A 19,230-nucleotide genomic window follows, 5' to 3' on the forward strand; every position below is an offset into this window, starting at 1 on the left:
ACTCAGTGGTTGTCTCTCACGGTCGTGGCGTCACGTTACTGACGGTACTTGTGCACAGAAGCATTTTTCAGTGATTAAACGCACTTTAAAGTGGGGCGAAAAGGTGGTGGCTTACAGCCTGTCTTGTCAGATGTTAGTAACGTCTTAATTACTAACTTACTCTATGTTAACAGTGTCTTAAACTAGTCTTCCCGTGGTTTAAGTACGGACCTTGGAGAATTAACATGAATTTTGCATCCTTGAAAATGAGTCGTGTGTGATTTTTAAAAGACAAAAAAGAAAATGCCCTTTCATTTGATCTGGGAGCTTTTTAGACCACTTCTCATCTTCCCTAAATAAATGGTCCTTAACCAGCTGGTTTATGGTCACCATTTTCCATTTTTTTTTTACAGTATTTAAAATCATTCGGGCAACATTTGACTAAGGAACATGACACATGCTTAACATGATAAGCTATTCCAACTGGAAAAAACATGATCTTTGTAATTACGTTTCAGTATGTGTGCTAACTTTGTAGTGTTCTCCCGAAGCTGGAAGCCTCTGACGCCATGTGCCTGACTTTCCCGCGGCTCAGTTCAGTGCGGGCCCCCGAGAGAGGCTGGTCTAGAAGTGTGGTTGGCAGCCGCTGAAGTGGGGTGTGCTCTCAGCGTGTGTGACGTTTGGTTCGCCTTTTCAGACACTTGCTCCCCTGAGGAAGGGGGTTGTCTGCGGGCCCTCTCAGCATTTTCTCCTTGCTGTTGCAGCGTCCTCGACCTCAATGCATTTGAGCGACAGAACAAAGCCGAGGGACTCGGGATGGTGACGGAAGAAGGATCAGGTATTGACCACTTATGACTTACAGTAGCATCACCTGTCCCCGCTTCTCTCCTGAAGTGAGTCCATTGTCGGTACCTTTTCAGTGCGGAGAGACACAGGGCTGTCTTCAGTGGATGAAGAGCTTCTGGGACTCACTTGAGAGTCCCTGGTAGGACACTCACACAAGCCCACCCGTCCGTGATGGTCGCTGACTCCTTTTTGTTCCAGACCTGCTGTCGGTGGCCCTTCCTCCCCTGAGCTGGGAGTAGATACAGGTCCCTTACTAGAGAATTACCAGTACAATTACAGGACACATGGGTGACCCAAATCAGGAAACGTTTGATTTTCCTGGGCCCCGTGAGTAACTGCCAGGCTGCTTCAGTCTCCTTGGGGCAGTGATGCTTTCGGGCCTTCCGCCCCCGGTGTCCCTGCCAGCCCTCCTTAGCACAGGGACCCTTTCGTCTCACATGCCCACGTGTCTTTGCAAGTCCAAGTGCTTTAGTGAAATAAATTAAGGAGTGATTTTTGTGTATAAATAACTCTGATCACTGAACTTACGTGCACACAAAAGTAACGACTCACATCATCTTAGAGCTTTGCCGTCTAGAAATACACGTACAAACTGGGCAGTTCAGCACGCAGCACATTTAAAGCAGAAGTAACTATTGTGGCACATTCGTTTCAATATTTATTAAGACAAAAATCTTCAATATTTTTGGTTTTGATTTGTTTTTATTATTCTGTGTTTGATTTTTAAATTAATTTAGTTGCAGTAAGGCCCTGTGTGTTTATCTGTTTTTGCTCGTTTGGTCTGGTTTGGAGTTGTCACCTTATCAGTGTATTAGTTTTTGGAACATTGGGTCTTCTATAAAACTAATCTCACTGCAAAAAATAAATTTTCTCCCCTCTGCCATCTGTAGTCGGCTTGGCTTTCTGAAATATTTTAGAATTAACTAATCACTCTAATTATCTCTGTATATTTTTGTTCTCACAATAGGACAAAGAATTAGCCGCATTTTTCTTCCTGTATTCTAAAGACGATCCTTTATACGTATTTTAACCCTGCTGCTACTGTAGAGATTGCTCCTGTGATTTTATTTTCTGCTTGGCATTTGAATGTGTAGGTTCAGCCATTGAGTATCAGTCATACCATTACTTAATTGGATTGGCTTCCTTCAAGAGAAGCCACCTGTGGTATTCCAGATTTATTTAGGTTTTCTGAAAATGTATATTAAGCCAAATCTCTTCCTGACAAACACTTGTGCCGACGTTACAGCGCCTGGCCTGGGGGACCCATCCGGGGAACCCAGAGCCTCTGCAAATCTCAGGTCCCATTGTCTGCACACCTCTGATGTCTCACAGGAGTCCTGGGCGCTGCCCAGCTGTGAAGTAACTGAAAATGGAAGAATTCTCTGTCCAGAGTCTGCCTTCCCTCTCTCGGAATTAGACATCAGTTTCCTTTTCCTGACAGTAATTACCTAGTGTTCCCGAGGCTGTGGACGCAGTCCCAGCAGTCGTTCACGGTCATTGTTCCCGGCAGCTCCCACAGAGAATCAGCGGCCTCGCAGGTTTGCTTTAGGGCCTCCTGTTTTTTGTCAGCCAGATAAGACTGGAGTAACGTTGTGTGTGTCCCAAGTCAGAGATAACTCGGTGAGAGTGACCATCTGATGGGAGGTTTGTTCACTTCCCAACATGAGATCGGTCTGGTTGGTTTATTCTTTGTAAAAGACACACAGAAGTAATTGCCCAAGTTGATTAACACGTTTTCTATTTAATTTCCTTATAAACAGCAAAACAAAAACAAAATCTCAACTTCTTTCTTTCTCCTCATTTCCTTTTCTTTCGACTACTGTAAATGTACCACCCTCCCTTCCTCAGTCATCACTCATGAGCGTGGTAATTATTAAAAATGGGCTGTCTTTTCTTTTTTTGCTCCTTGATTTGTTAACTTTGTGTACAGCTTTAATAGTGACAGTTTTGTGCATTTTTTTTTCCTTTCATAGACCGTTTTAACAAGTAGATTGTTTACTTGCCATTGTTCTGCATCCTGGTTTTTTTTAATTTCTATTTCAAGCTTTCCTTTTTTTTTTCTTTCTGTGAGGTTGTGCAGTGATTAACAGATGAGACATGAAGGGGCCACAAACATTTAAATTATGTTTTTGGATTTGTTTCATTCTGTTCTTTCATTTTAAAACGTTTCTGTGGACCCTGTGTTTGCGGTTGTGTATAAACAAGTGAGTCACAGACATGTGCAGTCGTCCCCCGTGGCCCTTCTGTGCTGGACATGCTGTGGCTTTATGGCTGCACCCAGTGGTGCCAGGAAACCAGTGGGGGTCCAGGCGGCCCGGGAACAGCCCGGTCTCCTCCTGGCTGTCGGGCTCGGCCGGTCCCCTGCCAAGTACTGAGGGAGCTACAGAGCTTTTCTCTATTGCTTTCAAAGTACCACACATTAACAACCCTCTAACATAAAAACAAATTCTCATTCTTAAGACCGAATTGCAAGAACAGTAGAAAGAGAAGCAAACATTTACTCTGCAGACAGACGCACACAGTAACACAGATAGCACTGCCATCGCCACGTCGTCTTTGATAGGCGTTACGTCCAACGGTGATGACGAAGGGAAGCCACTGCCGGGCCGGTCCCTAGTGTGGCCACACGGCTGCCGCGAGCGCGCAGTGCTTCCCCAGGACACGCTGTTGCCTTGATCGAGACCTAACAGGAGAGCCAGTGACGACTGCCCATTAACCCTCTGAGTTGTGTGCTGTGTCCCAGCTTGAGCACGCCTCTGCTGACGCCACCTTGGGCATGTTATTTTTAAATCTCCATTACGTGGCCATTCTTTTGTTTAAGACCCTGCAACAGGTTAAGAAAAGTCTGTACCCCCATAGAAGAAAGAAAATCAGCCATCCCTCTTGGGGAACACAGAAAAGGCTGAAAAAGTCTGAATCTGTTAGTGATGTCGTGGCTTCAGAGCTTGAGGCCTGAGCTGCATAAACTCAGTGCTGAGAGAACAGTCTGATGGGCCTAAACCGCTGTTCTAGCCGAATGTCTTTGTGAAGCTGAGTCTCTCCCTGTTGACGACAGAATGACCATAAATCACACAGCCATGGAAAATGGACAACTTAAAACGCGTGAGCTTTTTGATGCCCACCACTTCCCCACGGGGCCTTTCGCCCGTTACATAAATCAGGAGACAGAGGGGCAGAGGGTTACCTGGCTTGTGAGGGTCACCCAGGGAGGTGGTGGAGTCAAGACTGCAGTGCAGGCGGTCTGCCTCCTGCTCTCTAATGTGCCGGTTCCGCCTGCCAGCTCCCTCCCCCCAACCCACAGGTGTCTCTGGGGGCTTATTTTGTGTCCAGCATGTTGGCTGCCGTAGAAGTTTTAGCCCCTTTACTTAACATAGTGTCTCCCTTCAGAGACACCAGTCTGTTACCAATTTCTGCATTCACTGTTGAAGCCTTCATGTCACTTTAAAACGTCTTATGGTTACACGTATTTCTCATGTGGCATTGAGATACCATTAGGAAAGATGTGCCCCTCCAAGTTCGTATAGAACTGTGCCCTGGTGTCTGTGAGGGGCTGGTTCTGCAGATACCGAAACCCCCAGACGCTCGGGCCCCTCCCGTGAATGGCGGGCGTGGCACAGTGCTGCCTCTGCCCTGCGGATGCGGGAGGACGGCTGTGTGAGGGCTCACACGAATGGCGCATCCCCCTGCTGCTGCTGCTGCCGCCGTGCAGCTTGCCCTGCGTCCCTGACCCACCTTAGCGAATTTCCCCCACTTCTGCAAAAGCCTGGACCTCCCTCTTGTTTCAGAAAAAAGGCTCTTCAGCAAGTGTGTGTAGACTGTGACGTGCTCAGTGTTGTCCTTCCCGTATACTCTTTAGTCATACGTGTTTTCTTTAACGTATAATGACGTTCAAAACCAAAAACTTATATGAATATTTGAAATTTCATTTCATCCTTGGATTTTTAATTTGTTTTTTTCTCCGTACCATTGAACCTCATTACTAATTCATTCTGAGCTTGAAAGTGCAATTTTCCTTCTTTCAAACTGCTGCTTATACTGTAGTACAAGATTCTGGCTTTTATTTTTAATCATTTTGCAATGGTCCTAGACTCATAAGCAAGATGGAAGTTTGAAGCCAATCCAATTCCTCAGAAACTGTTTGATTTTGAAAAATATTATGTGACACATTAACTGCAAGTTAAGCTTTTTAAATTTCCACCTGTGTCTGACCAGGTGCTGCACTGAGGTTCTTGCTGTTATATTTATAGTGACCTCATGAAGTTGATGGTCAAGTTAAAGCTGCAAGGACTGATTTGAATTAATTAATCAAAAGGATAATTAAAGCATCCTTTAAATATTGGCTCCCCAAATCTTGGTTAGTGTTTTTAGTGCTTAATTATCTGTTGGCTGTCTCCCACCGCGGACTGTGACAGCCCTCTCACCAGCACGGTCCAGTGCTGACCCCTAGGTTCGGCTACACCGCTCTGCCGTTCCTGTGGGTAGACTCTCTTCAGGGAAAGCCTGTGGCTCATGACACTGAACAGGGTTTCTCCACAACCTTGCGTAGTTCTTAAACTTCAAAGCGCCCATTTCAACCTGAGTGACTGTTATGTGCTAGACACTGTCCTAGGCACTGGAGTTCTTTAGGGGCCAGATAGTGGGCAGACAGACTTGTAAACGACGAACCGAACAGTGCTCCGCATGAGTGAGAGAACCTAGTTGACACTTAGCTGCCGGGGATGGGGGAAGCACTGCGGCGGACCGTATCTGGTGGAGGAGGAAGGCAAAGAAAGGCTTCCCAGGAAGGGGTCCGCTGGTGCAAAGCTTAAGGTACAGAGAACGTCAGAGGACAGTTACTCAGCTGGTGGGCTGAAGACCAGTGAGCCCACTGGAGGACGGAGGCACAGTCTGAAGGCCCTCCCTGCCCTGCCAAGGAGGGTGCGCCTTCTTTCTAGACCACAGGGAGCCATTAAGTAACACAGAGGTGATACTGTGTCTCGTGTGATGATCCACTGGAATTAAATTCCTACATTCTCTGTTCCGGGTGCTTCCAGTAGAATCTACTACTATTGAAATGGGGGGATTCCTCACTTCTCAGTAATGCCAGGAGGCTAATTAGACGCTGAGTCCTCCAAAGGCGGTGCCCAGCATGACTTCCTCCCTGGCAGCTGGGGGGCTCTGGTTGGTGCTGGACGGCAGGGCCTTCTTCAGAGTGTGCTCTTCACAGTCACTGTCACGGGGGTCAGTCTTTTCATCAGGAAGAGTGTCCTTACTGGTCGTCAGCAACAGGGTGTAAGAGGGGTGTCCAGGCTGAAGGCACGGAGGTCGGTTAGGGTGTCGGTGGAAGGAACGGGTGAAGGACAGTCAGGATTTCAACTAGAATAATGGCAACTGAAAGGCATTAAGAGGCAGCTGTGAGGTGGGGAGGGTCTCGCTCTGTGGTAGAGCGTGTGCTTAGCATGCACAAGGCCCTGGGTTCAGTCCCCAGTCCCTCCATTAAAAAGAGGGAGAGAGAGAGAGACAAGTCTATGGGAGAGACAACCTGCAAGTCATGCTTGAAAGCAAAAGCTTTTCCTCCACGGCCAACCTCTAAGTTGAATTCTGTTCATTAATCCATGGGCCGTACTAACAAGTTTCCCATGGTGGTCATTTTTATTATCTAGGAATGCATTTTATGCCCTGGTGTCAGGTTGTTACCTTAATTTAAATACATGTATGAAATGGATTTATAAATGATTTATCATATCCACAACCCACTGGAATTCTCTATTTTAGAAATCTAGGTTTTAAAACTTACGACTTTATGCCGTTAAGACTTCACATTTATTTCCCACCATGCTCTGCCTGTTCCAGAGCAGCTGTACTTGCCTGAACCAGTTTGATTCTCCCCACAGCCCTGTGAAGTAAAGAAGTCAAGGGATGGTTAATTTCCACAGCAAAATGATGAAACAGGCTCAGGAAGGTGAACTGATGTTTCCAAAGCCACACATCTAGAGTACGGCTCTCCTTGGGTTCTAAAACTGATGAACCAAGTTCTGAGTTCACAGTTTAAATAACGTACAGTAAGTGTACTGACTGAGTCAAAGATCGATGCCTGATACGAACTCTGTGAAGTATGAGGCTCACAGGGTTCAGAAAGGCCGCGTGGGGCCGACACGATCTGTGTGCTGCCTGACCGTGAGCTTCCTGAGGGCAGGAATCGTGTCTGTTAGTCTTTCTACCTGCAGTGCTCCACAGCGTGCCTAGCGCACCGGAGACACATGAAGACTGTTTATGGAGCTTTACTGAAGTCAGGTCCTTCACCTGTGGACGGCTGTAGGACTGCGGTCGAGCTCCTTAATTTCTCAGTTGTTCATCAGACCACCAGATGGGCTGTGCATCGCCTCGTTTGTAGGTTATTGGAAATCTGCAGTGAAGGGAGAGAAGCTGCACCTAGCACAGTGCCTAGCACGCTGGAGTCGCCAACTGAATGTTCACTGTGAATCCACTTAACATGTTTACTCTTTGTCAGTTGAATTGTAATGCTGTTGAAGCTGCCGTATTTATAGCCATTTCAGCAACAGCATTACAGCTACCCACGTGGAATCAAATACTCGACTTCTCACTATTTAAAGATGTTTTTATTAGCTTTAATCCTTCAGTTTTGCCGTATACAAAGTAGACGTTGAGTCCTCTAAAGATTAGCAATCAGAAGCACTTCCTCCATGGCCAAGGGGGTCTTGGGGTCCACTTAACGGCAGATGACGGGACTGTTCGCTGCGGCAGCCCCACATCCGGTGCTCCTCCCCCTTGCGTCTCTGCCCCGCGGAGATACTGACGTGACAAGACCCTGCAGCACGGGGAGCTCAGTCCTCTAGAGCCTCTTTGTGTGGTTCAGCTGTTTATATATATAGCAGTCTTCCCATTTATTTCATTAATGTTAGTAACAGCTTTGATGATTAATTATTAACAATTAAGTCAAGCTTTGTCTGGCGATAAGCCTGCAAACTTTGAGCTATATCTGTGGATATTCTAAGTAAAACTTCCAGGTCAGGACAACTTTATTTTCATTGAACTTAAGCAAACACTCGTGTACTTTCCTGTTAATTGGAAAAACCAACTGTGAGTAGAAAAGCCTTTAAAAGTGTGTTAACTTCATGAGATCTCTAAAACAGAAATTACTTTTTATCTGTAGCTTGAATAAATAAGGTCTGTCTAATACTAGTTCCAAGTGAAAATACTTATTTTTTAAAATATTTTGGCACATTAAAATTAAAGTGGCTTTTTGAAAATATAAACACATTCAATACGTATGTTCAAACAGCTCTATCCCCTCGGCATTCTGTTCTCTTCTTTGTTTGGTGGTATTGCCACTGCTGCTGGGGAGACTAGCCTCCCCACGGCTGATAAAAATGGCCACGCAGATTGCGCACGGCTGGCGAGGCGGTCGGCGTGCGTTGTACACTCGTTTCGTAGGTGAGAACTCTCAGACTCGGAGAGTGAACTCAGCAGCAGCAACAGCATTGACATTCTCTCCCTTTATCACAGTGTTGGAAATTGTAAGCCCCTTACAATTAAAAAGCGGAACCGAAGGATTGCCCCTCACAACATCTACATTTGGCCCTCATACAACTGTTGCAAAAAATTCAAGACTGTGAGAGCACTTTCAACTACATTTTACACCATTTCGTTATTTATTGTTAGCCTTACTTTCCATCTTACAATGGGATTTCTTTTGCTAACATCACAAGAGACTGTGGCTCCTGTACCTTCTGCAGACATAAAGCCATCCTCCATCTCTGTTACTGCACCACCTACACGCAGCATGGGCCGTGGCAGCATTTTAATCCGATAGTAGCGTGTTCTTAAGCAGCAGCACCCTAGCTGAGAGCTGGTGTCACCCGATGGAAAATGAAGCCTTGACCTGCCCCCTCCCCGCCCCCTCCCTCCTCACTCTGTGCAGCGTGTCCTGTGTAAGTCAGGCTCCTTGTGTGTGTTCCAGTGTACAGTCCAGAAAATACTGTGCCTGCCAACAAAACACAAACCCTTATGTTGGAAGTCAGTGTACGTCGCTTACAGCACCTTCAGGTACACGGTAGATGCTGTGGTCCTTACTTCAGTGTTGACTGTTCTGAATACTTTATATCAAGGGTTACTTACTCCACATTGAATATATGAACATTGAAAGTATGTACATGGCTTTATGGATTCAATTTTCTGAAAAACAACCCCCCCCAAAAAAACATTTTAGATGGGTTCATGAGCAAAGAATCGATAAGTCTCTGTAGCTAACTCATAGTATTTTGATTTAAATGTCATTTGAAAGACTCTCCTGATTAATTTAGCTCGTGAAGTGATGCTAGGTTATTAGCCTAGACTGTCCCTTTCTTTCCTGTCCTGTCGTGACCGTTGACGCTGAGGAACGGGCTCGTCAGCCGCGCACTGCGAGTCGAAGCGACGTGCATCTGTCACGCAGACCTGCCACGGTCGCTGTTGGTAGACGTGGTGGTTTTAGCTCGGTCACCAAACACCATAGCTCACAGGCTAACAGAGAAACCAGTACAGTGATTTTATGTACTTTTTTTTTAATGTTTATATTAGTTTTCAAAATGGTTTTGCTTCCTAACCCTCCCATTATATGAAGCCTCTCACTTTGAAAGTCACAGACTGCAGACTGGTAAGTCCATCAACTCTCTGTCATGCTGATCATTCATGATTTTAGTTACAGTAAACACATGACCATTGCATAGTTTTTTTTCTTAGCCCAAAGTATTTCCAGTCTGAAGAGTTATTATTCTTTTTTTAAATACATGAGTGCCTTTGTCCACTTGCCCAGCAGCATCTGTTGTTGTCATTTTGTTTTTGAAACAAACTTCGAACCCAGAGTGTACACTCATGATGTCGATGGCTGTTGTTGTTTTCCCTTGGACACTCTGTGCTTTGAAAATCAATTTTCATTTGTGTGGTGCCGGTTTTTCGTTTGTTGCCTTCTTTGTGTTTTTGCTTTCAAAGTCACCTGTGATCAAGATACATTTAAACTGAAATGTGAGTGGAGCTTCTGAAACTTCTCCTGAGACTTCTCCCCTGCCACCCGCACACAGGCAGTGTTTCGGGGTGCAGACCAGCTCCCAGGGCCCCGAGATGTCCTGCTTTGCACCTCCCGCTGTGAGATGCAGCGCCCAGCGGGGCCACCGAACCCCTTCTCCCCACTTTGGCATTCAGAGATGGGTCTGCTTCCTTCCCTGGAAGGAAGGCTCCAGCCAGGGACAGCCCTGTGAGACAAGTAGTGAGAGAGTCCATTGAAATGAGTTCCTAAACATTTTCTAATCATGTAGTTTTCACAGAAGTCCTTTCATTAATTCTTCAGTAAAAGAAGCCCTAGGCCCTGTTTTCTATGCACCTGGAGTGCCTTTGCGTTGAATCCTGTGGCTGCACTCTGGGGACAAAGACGATTTGACTTTCACGTTGGCAAGAGATGCAGAGATCACCCCTACACACACCTCACCCCCTCTCCCCCCCTCAAAAAAGAAAAATTTCAGTTTAAATCTCTCAATCTCTTGAGGTTCTTTCTAAAATGTTGCCAAACCCATGCTGCTATTTTTAACAGAGAGATACCTAAGTTGTTAAGATTCAAATGTTCTTTTCTTACAAAGAAAAAGTGCATCTACCTGCCAAGTGCATGACCTCGTGAGCTTCAGATAGAAAAGTGGCTATGATCCGTGACTGGTTTTGGTTCAGATGATGCTAGATGGACAGTGCGAGTTTTTCGGAGGTGGGGATGGAAAGGGTGGGCAGGCGAAGGTGGTGGGTGACAGCGATCCCTCTGGACTTCCTGCAGGAGAGAAGGTTCTGCAGGATGACGAGTTCACCTGTGACCTCTTCCGCTTCTTGCAGCTGCTCTGTGAGGGACACAACTCAGGTTTGTGAGACCCCAGGCCGTCGAGTGGCACCCAGGCAGGAGCCTTTTGCAGCCAGCAAGAGCAGGAGCCTGTGCGTTCCAGTGACACGGCTTCCTTTAGGCCGACGGTCCGAGAGCGTTGCCTGAGGCGCTGGCCCCGGGTGGCTGATATGTGGAGTTGCCTCCTTCAGAGTCCTTTGCTCGCCATTTCTCTCCGTTCTCATCAGTCACCCTTACATTAGAGAGGGCAGGGGACGGGGAGGAAAGGTGCAGGGTAGAGGGGTGTCTGTGGGGAGCCGTGCAGCTGCACTGCTTTTTCACCCCTTCCTTACTGTGCCGCAGCCTGGCGTGTTTCCCTTCCTTGTTTGCCTGTCTGGCCTCCACCGGTCCCTCGCACTTAGCTCCGTCCCGAGGGGCAAGAGGTTGCTGAATAAATCATGTAGTTACTCTCTCCTACAGGGCGGGCGTCCTTTTCGGTCAGGCGCGCGCCCCGAGCCCTAGGGCCCTAGATCAGGAAGCAGGCGTTAGCAACCTCTTGATGAAGTTTGAGTATTGACGTTCTGCAAAGCACCCAGCTGTGCGTTTGAGGTGCTCCCTTACTTTTTATGGAAAATATAAATTACTCAGTTTTGTCAGATCAAACACTACACCTGGCTGGAGACATCATTTGATTTGAGAGTTATTCAGATAACTCTTTTTTTGATTTTTCAGTGAGCTTTAATAACATCTTTTGATCTTACAGATTTTCAAAATTATCTGAGAACCCAGACGGGCAACAATACGACTGTCAACATCATCATCTCCACGGTGGACTACCTGCTGCGAGTCCAGGTACGTCGCCTGGCACGAGTAACGCAGAAGGCGCTGGCTAGTTGACACGCCGCGTGGAACTGTCGGACTGACGTGTTGTGAGGTGTCTGACTTATGAGGACAGAATTTGTTGAGATATTTTGTCTTTGATCAGACTTGCCCCAAGTCTTAGCCTCTGATCCCGGCTCTCACTTTGCTAATTGGTTTCTTTCTGCAAGTGGGAATGTTTTCCCCCGAGTCTTTAGCTTGATGGCATTTCAAGTTCCTTTTCAGTGGGTGAAGCATGAGCATGCACTGTTCCGTCTTACAGTTGATAGAGAGGTGGGGGAAGGACATTTGAAACATGACTGAAAACGGGTAAGAAAGGCTTTCAAACTGCCTCCCACGCGCTGCAGGCTATTAGCCTACGGTTCGCTCTTTTCAGCTGTTCTAATACTTGAATTGATTTAAAAACTCATCTTAACACTCCATCGCTTAAAATCTCTTTGATGTGGTGGTGATGTTTTGCGTGTTACTGAATCTGAAGGGGTCGGCCTCTTACGTAATGAGATTCTGCACAACTTTTATTTCCCTCATTTTATTTATGAGAAAGTCAGATTCAGTACTTTTAAAAATTGGAAATTCGAACCCTCAGTTTCTTCCTTAATCTTTGACGATGCTGATGCAGAACACTCTTCCTTAAAGCTTGATGGAGAAAATAAAGTCCATTTCTGAATCAAATGTATCAAGAAGTGTTGCTGAAGGTATATTTGTGGCTTTCAAAATCACGTCTCAAAACCCTAATGTAGTTGATACGCCTGGCCCAAACTAGATTATTCATCTCGGCAGACATTCCTTCAGAATGCAAGCCGCTGCTGCACATGTTCTGTGTGGAAGGATTGGTCTTGCTTAGATGTTTGTTTGTTTACAGTTGTCCGTGTCTGTAAGGCGTCCAGCCAGTTTTTGTTGAGGGGCAGCCACACGAGCAGGGGGCTTCCTGGCGTTCTCATCAAAGACGCGTCTCCGGCTTTGCTAGAGAAGGAGACCAGGTGTCGGGAGCGCAGAGACGCTGCTCTGCCGTTGTCTGACTGCTGTGCTCACGTGGTGAGCAGCTGCCCCTGTGGGCAAGTGAGCGTTAGTGTTAGAAGTCCTGTGTTTGTGAAGTTCATGGCCGTCACGGACAGAAAGTCATTTCTGAAGCTAAGTTTCTGCTGCTTCTCTCCAGTTGTTACTTATGTCTAGGGAGGATGTGGCCATCTTTTATTTTCAGGAAAATCATTGAGAATAGTGTTTACTTCACAGATGTTTTTTGTTTGCTTTTAATTTGTTACTTAAAATGCTTTCCTCTTGCAGAGGCTAATGCTGGCCAGGTCTCTGATAGCTTCCGAACGTGCCTTAACTCTGTCGTCCCTCCTTTCCAGGAATCAATCAGTGATTTCTATTGGTATTACTCTGGGAAAGACGTCATCGATGAGCAAGGACAAAGGAATTTCTCCAAAGCAATTCAAGTAGCAAAGCAAGTCTTCAACACTCTTACAGAGTATATTCAGGTAAGCATTCGAACGTTTCTGCTACCTGAAGAAGGAGAGGAGGAGGAGTCAGCTGGCCAGCGCTGAACTCCTCACTGCAGCGTGTCGGGTGTTTTCCTGCCGTGGAGCCTTAGCCAGTTAGGCATTTAAAATCTGGAGTTGAGATGTGAACTTCTGCGGAGTGAACTTGCGTCACCACTTGGCAGCCTGAGGTGTCGTGAGCTCCTTCAGGACGTGCGTGCCCCAGGGTGATGCTGACCGCGTCGCCCCCGGGCCTGGTGTGTGTGCTGAGCACTCAGTAAACGTTAAGGAAGGAGAGAAGAGAGGAATGAGGGGCCGAGCCGTAAACCACTCTTCAGAGTGTTCCCGTGAGAATGAGGAAGAAGTTTCACAGGAGCTTTATAAAAAAGGGAAGAGCATTGTAAAGCTTCATTTTAATATATTTGTGTGTGTGTTGTCCGCTGAAAAAAAAATGTACAACCTGAAAGCTGAGAATTATGTTTTATTCCTCAGACTTTCTGAGGACGTACACCCAGGAGACAGCCTGTCAGCTCTGAGGGACTGCTCCCGAGAGTTAAGGCAGAAACAAGGATATATAGGAGGTTTTTTTTCCCAAAAAACCAGGGAATCAGAACATGAAAAGATCACTGTTAATTAAAGAAAACCAGACCTCTCAAGTTACTGAATTTAGCACTTTTCTGTGTGTGGGAAGATGAAAGCGTCTGGGCTCACTGAAGTCATTCCTTCGATGTGCACTTAGCTGTCCAGGGCCAGTGTCCACTGTTCTCCGTCCTGAGTCCCCTCGGGGGCACCAGCAGGCTGGGGGGTGCTGCAGAGCTGAGGGCGTGGTGGCTGCAGCGTCCTTTGTTTTCTGATGTGGCAGGTGACATTCTTTGTCTACAGTGTACACACAACACCCCCATGTATATAATTACATAGTAATTAAATATATATTATAATAATAAGTATACATAAGAATTATATTTGATAATCTGTGACCTATTATAGGTAAAATACCAAATGTTATGAGTAATATACCTTTTTTCACATTAATCTGTTTTATATTCCTCTCGGGGCAGACTTCTAGTCTTAACCTGCAGATTTTTAAAAGATTTTACACAGCCCTGCTTTTCTCAGCAAGCAAAACTTGGCTGTCTTCTAGAAGCCCAGTCACCTTTCCTTCCTGTATCCTCCATGGCCAATATATTACTCTGACTCAGTCACTCAGAGTGTTTAAAGTGCAGAATAAAACAGGAGGAAGAAACTTACAGTCGGCTTCGTTAGACTAAACACAGTGTAGAAGTAACAGACTGTGTCCCCAGAGCAGCGCACGCCGACGGGAGTTTGGGGGGAGACTGAGCTGACGCAGGACTCCCGGCCGAGGCTCAGGGCTGCAGAGGAGAGCCTGCGGGACGGCGATTGTCAGCTGCCCCGCGCTCCCCCGCTCCTCTGCAGTAGCACCTCGGGGGGCGGGGCTCGCCTTCTCTCCCCTCGCCGGGCAGGGAGGGGCCCCCTAGTTTCAGCAGAAATTGTCTCCATCCATCCAGTCTCCCTGCTACAGCACACGCGTGGTGGCTCTCAGAGACCACCGTGCAGTGTGAGCCGAGGGGCAAAGCTGGCTTCCCGTTGCCTGCAGTTCCGGGCTCATAAAGTCAGTGACTAGGTAGTAATCTTTAAAAACCTCCGCAGCTGCATGGCGGGTCACTGTCGTGCGGTTATACCAGCATGAAAGCTCTGAAGAGGGGTTTTTGTCCTCTGTCAGGAGTGCTTTGTCCAGGGTCTTCACTAGCGGTAAGAAGTAAGTACTCTTAGCTGAAGCATCACCCAGCTTCTTCTCAGACGGGGCGTAACTGCCGGTCGAGCTGACTTAGCTAAAACGACTGGACCTTATCCTCCTTTTCCTCTAAACAGAAGAAACCAAAGTCGGACAAAAATGAAATAATTCACCGTTTTTTCCCCAGTGCTGAATTATTCATACAGGAAGAGAACCTGGAAGTCCTGGAGAGAGTTCCATTATAGTAAACATTTCAAAGGAGAGTACGCTTAGCTCGTGACAGAGTTATCCCAGCACCGTCACTGTCTTTCCTCTCGGGTTCCTGCCTTTTCAGATGACGTGCTGGTGGCAAATACGTAAACACTAAGTGCGTTTTGTCCCCGCCACTGTGACGTGTGCGTTGGCACTTACGCGATGGGGTGACGGCTGTTGTCTGTCCGCTCCAGGGCCCTTGCACGGGGAACCAGCAGAGCCTGGCCCACAGCCGGCTGTGGGACGCGGTGGTGGGCTTCCTCCACGTGTTCGCCCACATGCAGATGAAGCTGTCCCAGGTAAGGTGCGCGCCCTCCGTGTCCCGGCTGGCGGGCTGCAGGCTGTGGTCGCTGGCAGACTTGTTTTGTTTGGCTAGTCTCTCTCTCAGGTTACTTCTCTGTACGTCTTTTACTCTCCATTTAAAAAAACACATTTTTTAAAATAAAAAGTTACTGGAGAAATAAAACAGCGCAGTCCGCAAACACTGTACATTTTACAGTCCTTCATAGACCCACAGCTCGATGGTCACGCACTGGAATCCTCCTCCCTGCAGATAGTTGAGAAAGGATTTGTGACAAATCCCTTGTTAAGGGGAATCAGTTTTCTTACAGGGAGATAAACAGGCAGTTGTTCTCAGTAGGTGACATTCACCCATAAACAGGAAATTTAACTTCGTGAAAGTCAAAGAGGAAGAGAAAAAAGCTACGCCGACAGGCAGAGGAAGCAGCAGTCCTCACCGCGTCGTGGTGCTAATTGGGGGCACGTCGGGAAAACATCAGTGCACTGTTTTCTCACTGCTCTGCTGCATTTGGAGCTCAGAGATACTTGAAAAGAAAGTCTTCGTGTAAACCTGGAGTAAATACGTCCCTTTGACGCAGTGAGTTTTGGTGGTTCGTCCTGAGGTCTGACCTACCGGTCATGGCCGGGGTACCTGCCAGTGTCAGGTGGAGGAGAGAATGCTAGATTTAGCGCCACGAGACCCCAGTCCAGCCCCCACGGTTTTATTCCCGTGTGCCAGGAGCGTGAGCCAGCTCCCTGTCTTCCCTGAGTCTCCTGAGTCAGCGAAGGGAAGAGTTAGAGAGGGTTGGTCATGGTGAATGAGATTGGGCCGGCTGTCTGCCAGCTGGCAGGGTTGCTGAGGTCAGGGTCCTACCTTCCCGCAGAGCCTGGGGGACAGGCCCTGTCCTCAGGGGTTGGCTGAAACGAACGGCAGATTTTTCTGGCAGCCCTGAGTTTCCTCAGGCAGGCACCCCAGGGTGCTGGGGTCATGAGAAACTGGGGTTGTGTTTTGTTCCAGGCTTTATAGACCAAGATTGAAGCCTGGCCGGGAAGGGGGCCCGAGGAGCCTGGCTGGCTTGGTCAAGGAGAGAATCTTCGTCAGGTTCTAGTCACTGGTGACTTCAACCCAGTAGGGAGATAACCATGGTGCTTTCAGCTGCTTGCTGATGACGTTTCAGTAAGTAAAGGAGCAAGGTCACCGAGTAGGTAAAGACCTGTCAACATGAACCACACGTGGGCGCTCACAAGAGTTCTGCTGCCGCGCTGCCCTCCTTTTAGTAACACTGGAGCTGCCTGGCAGGTGTTCACAGCACGCAGACCTAGTCAGAGCGACAACCAGGTAGAAAGAAACAGTTCTGTCCCTCCAGCAGTGCTGAAGTTCAGCTGCCTGTGTAGCAACATCCAAATGAACGAAATGAGACCTTGTCTAATTTTTTAAAAGGAGAATGAGGTGTAGTTTACAAGAAGAAGAAAATCCGATGCTTCACAAGGTGGCGATGCAGCTGTGAGCACAGCCCCGGCTTCCGCGCCCTGAGTCTCAGCACAGTGATGTTTAGACGCATCTCTATGCAAAATAATGTTTTTTCAAAGCATTTCAAAAAAATCAAAAACAAAGCCAAAAAACCCCAGAAAATTTTGACCGAAGAAATATCTGAGGGCTTAATAAAATTGGTAAGTAAGACGTGGTGTGCACTATTAATGCAGATGATACTTGTGTCCGTTTTTGGTTAGATTTCTGTGAATAAGTTTATTTCATGTTCCCTGTTATGCCTGTTTTTTTCCAGAATAATTTAGTCTTTACAAAATATGTAACGTCTTTGTGTAGTAAGTCAGAAGGAAGGAAAGACCAGTCCAGTCTTCTTGAGTGAAAGGAAGGGGGCCCGCGTGCAGAAGCAGGCTGAGCCTGGCCTGCCTGGCCCAGAGCTTCCACCCCACGGCAGTTCTCTGTTAGACGTGTTCCCTGTCCTTACAGATACTTTAATAAACACGAGTTGGCATCAATAATAAATACTCTTTAGTCCTGAAGTGCGCCACGCTTGTGCTCGGCTCTCCTCAGCTCGGTACCGCTGCGAAGGGCCCACCGGGGGCGGGGCAGTGCTGGACGGTGGGGACCCGCAGGCGCTCCTGCCGCAGGGCCCCCGCGTGCTGTCTCACGTGCAGTGTGTTCATCCTCCCAGGACTCCAGCCAGATCGAGCTCCTGAAAGAGCTGATGGACCTCCAGAAGGACATGGTGGTCATGCTGCTGTCCATGCTGGAAGGTACCGGCTTGTGTTTTCCAGTTGCCCGCATCTTCTAGCACGCGCTTGCTTTCGGAGTCAGCCTGCTGCGGAGGACAGACATCACCACGGGGGTGGGGCAGGCACCTGCATCTGCTGCTGGCTTGATGACTCTTTTCTCGAGCTAGCTTTTAAAGAAGAGAAATCCTGCTGATCCCGGCTGACACTTCTGTGGGGTGAAGCCAGTAATGTTTTATTCACAGTGGTTATTTTCACGTCCCAGGGATACCCCTCCAAAGAGCGTGCTCTGCAGAGTTAGTAGGTTGGTAGTTTGTGGTCGGTGGGGTGACAGACGCTGGGACACACGCCGACCGAGTCCGCCGAGGCTCTGAGCTGACTGCGCCGTGACAGCCCCGCTGGAGGAGGGGCTGCGGACAGCGCCCCAGCCCCCAGGGCGGCCCCGGTGGCAGCCCGGCCCCCCACCCCACGCCCCTCTCCGTTCCTATTCTCCCCCTTTCTCTTTGCAGCCTCTCTTCCTTGCTCCTGCCTTCCCTTCCCTGTTTCTCAGTCTGCCCTGAGTTGCGTGACCGCACTTTGACTAATTAAGGCAGTCATCACGCTTGTGCTGGGGCTTCAAAAAGGCAGCCTTAGCTTAAAACCCTTAGTGGGCGGCCACTCTGTGCCCCCGAGCGCGAGATCCTTTTCCCATGACCTCAGTGCAGATGTTAGTCAAATAACATTAGCACAACCAACGTAACTGAGCAGCCGTGGGGCCGACAGCTGGGAATTACCCTCGTTTAACGTGCGGCTGCCTGTTTGAGTGCTTGTGTCATCCTAGTACCAGGTTTACGAGTTTGACTGTCACTGTCACTGTTCTGCGAAGGAGGAAGCAGTGTGGGGGGCTAGGGAACCTCCCGGTTGCTGAGCTGGCGGCGGGGGGCCGGGATTCACGCCCAGCAGCAGGGCTCCGGGCCTGCGCTCAGCCTGGGGCCTCCTGCCTCCCAGACGCGGCCAGCACACCCCTCCCCAGGTGTCTTTTCTCCTGTCGTCCACCTCCGTGCTCCGTACCCCGCTCTGTTCAAGGAGCAGAAGTGCTGGAGAGCAGCTGGCTCTCTCCAGCGTGGCAGTCACCTGCCCTTTGCTCCCTGCAAAGGTTCTGGGCCATAAAGAAACGCGGGGGGCGTTTTACACTTCAAATCAGGGAGAGCATACACCTTGCTCTCAGCGGACCTGGTGCAGGCCCTGGCACTGCCCCTCCAAAGCCGCGTCTCAGCGGCGCGTCTCGCCGCGCTAAACCTTGGTTTCCCCAGTAGTGAAACCAGAGTTAATATGCACACCTGCCTCACAGCCGTGAACATCAAGTCAGGTGATGTCGGCAGGAGCGATGTTTCAACCCTAAAGGGCTGTGCAGACACTCATTCTGTTATTAACGTGAGACTGGATTTCAGTTTCTGGCTTCAGGATAGAAGCGTTTGCTCCGTTTTTTTTTTTAATTCTAAAACACGTTGCTGCTTTGATCAAGCTGAGGGGGAGAAAAGTCAGCTTTTCTTTACGCACTGTTTACGTGTGTTAGTCTAATTACTTTGCAGATACGCTTTTGCATGTGTTCATGTAATCACACAAAGCAGAGTTTACAGAGAATTATCCAGTCTTTTCCTTCGTACGCTGGAAGGTAAACAAGGAGATGTCTTTGATGCAGACGTTGTCTG

At 48.1% G+C, this 19,230-nt stretch overlaps 1 protein-coding gene across 1 annotated transcript in view; it reads left to right on the plus strand.

Annotated features, from left to right (window-relative positions):
* The window catches only part of RYR2 (ryanodine receptor 2), a 543,213-nt gene that overhangs the window by 490,875 nt on the left and 33,108 nt on the right, over positions 1–19,230 (plus strand). The window contains exons 85-90 of the mRNA XM_032491926.1: positions 744–817; positions 10,622–10,702; positions 11,424–11,512; positions 12,892–13,020; positions 15,220–15,324; positions 17,482–17,563. Coding sequence (XP_032347817.1) covers positions 744–817; positions 10,622–10,702; positions 11,424–11,512; positions 12,892–13,020; positions 15,220–15,324; positions 17,482–17,563 — 560 coding nt within the window. The remainder of the gene's footprint in view (positions 1–743; positions 818–10,621; positions 10,703–11,423; positions 11,513–12,891; positions 13,021–15,219; positions 15,325–17,481; positions 17,564–19,230) is intronic.

Source organism: Camelus ferus, chromosome 11, assembly GCF_009834535.1.
Source record: "Camelus ferus isolate YT-003-E chromosome 11, BCGSAC_Cfer_1.0, whole genome shotgun sequence".
In the NCBI taxonomy this organism is placed as follows: domain Eukaryota; kingdom Metazoa; phylum Chordata; class Mammalia; order Artiodactyla; family Camelidae; genus Camelus; species Camelus ferus.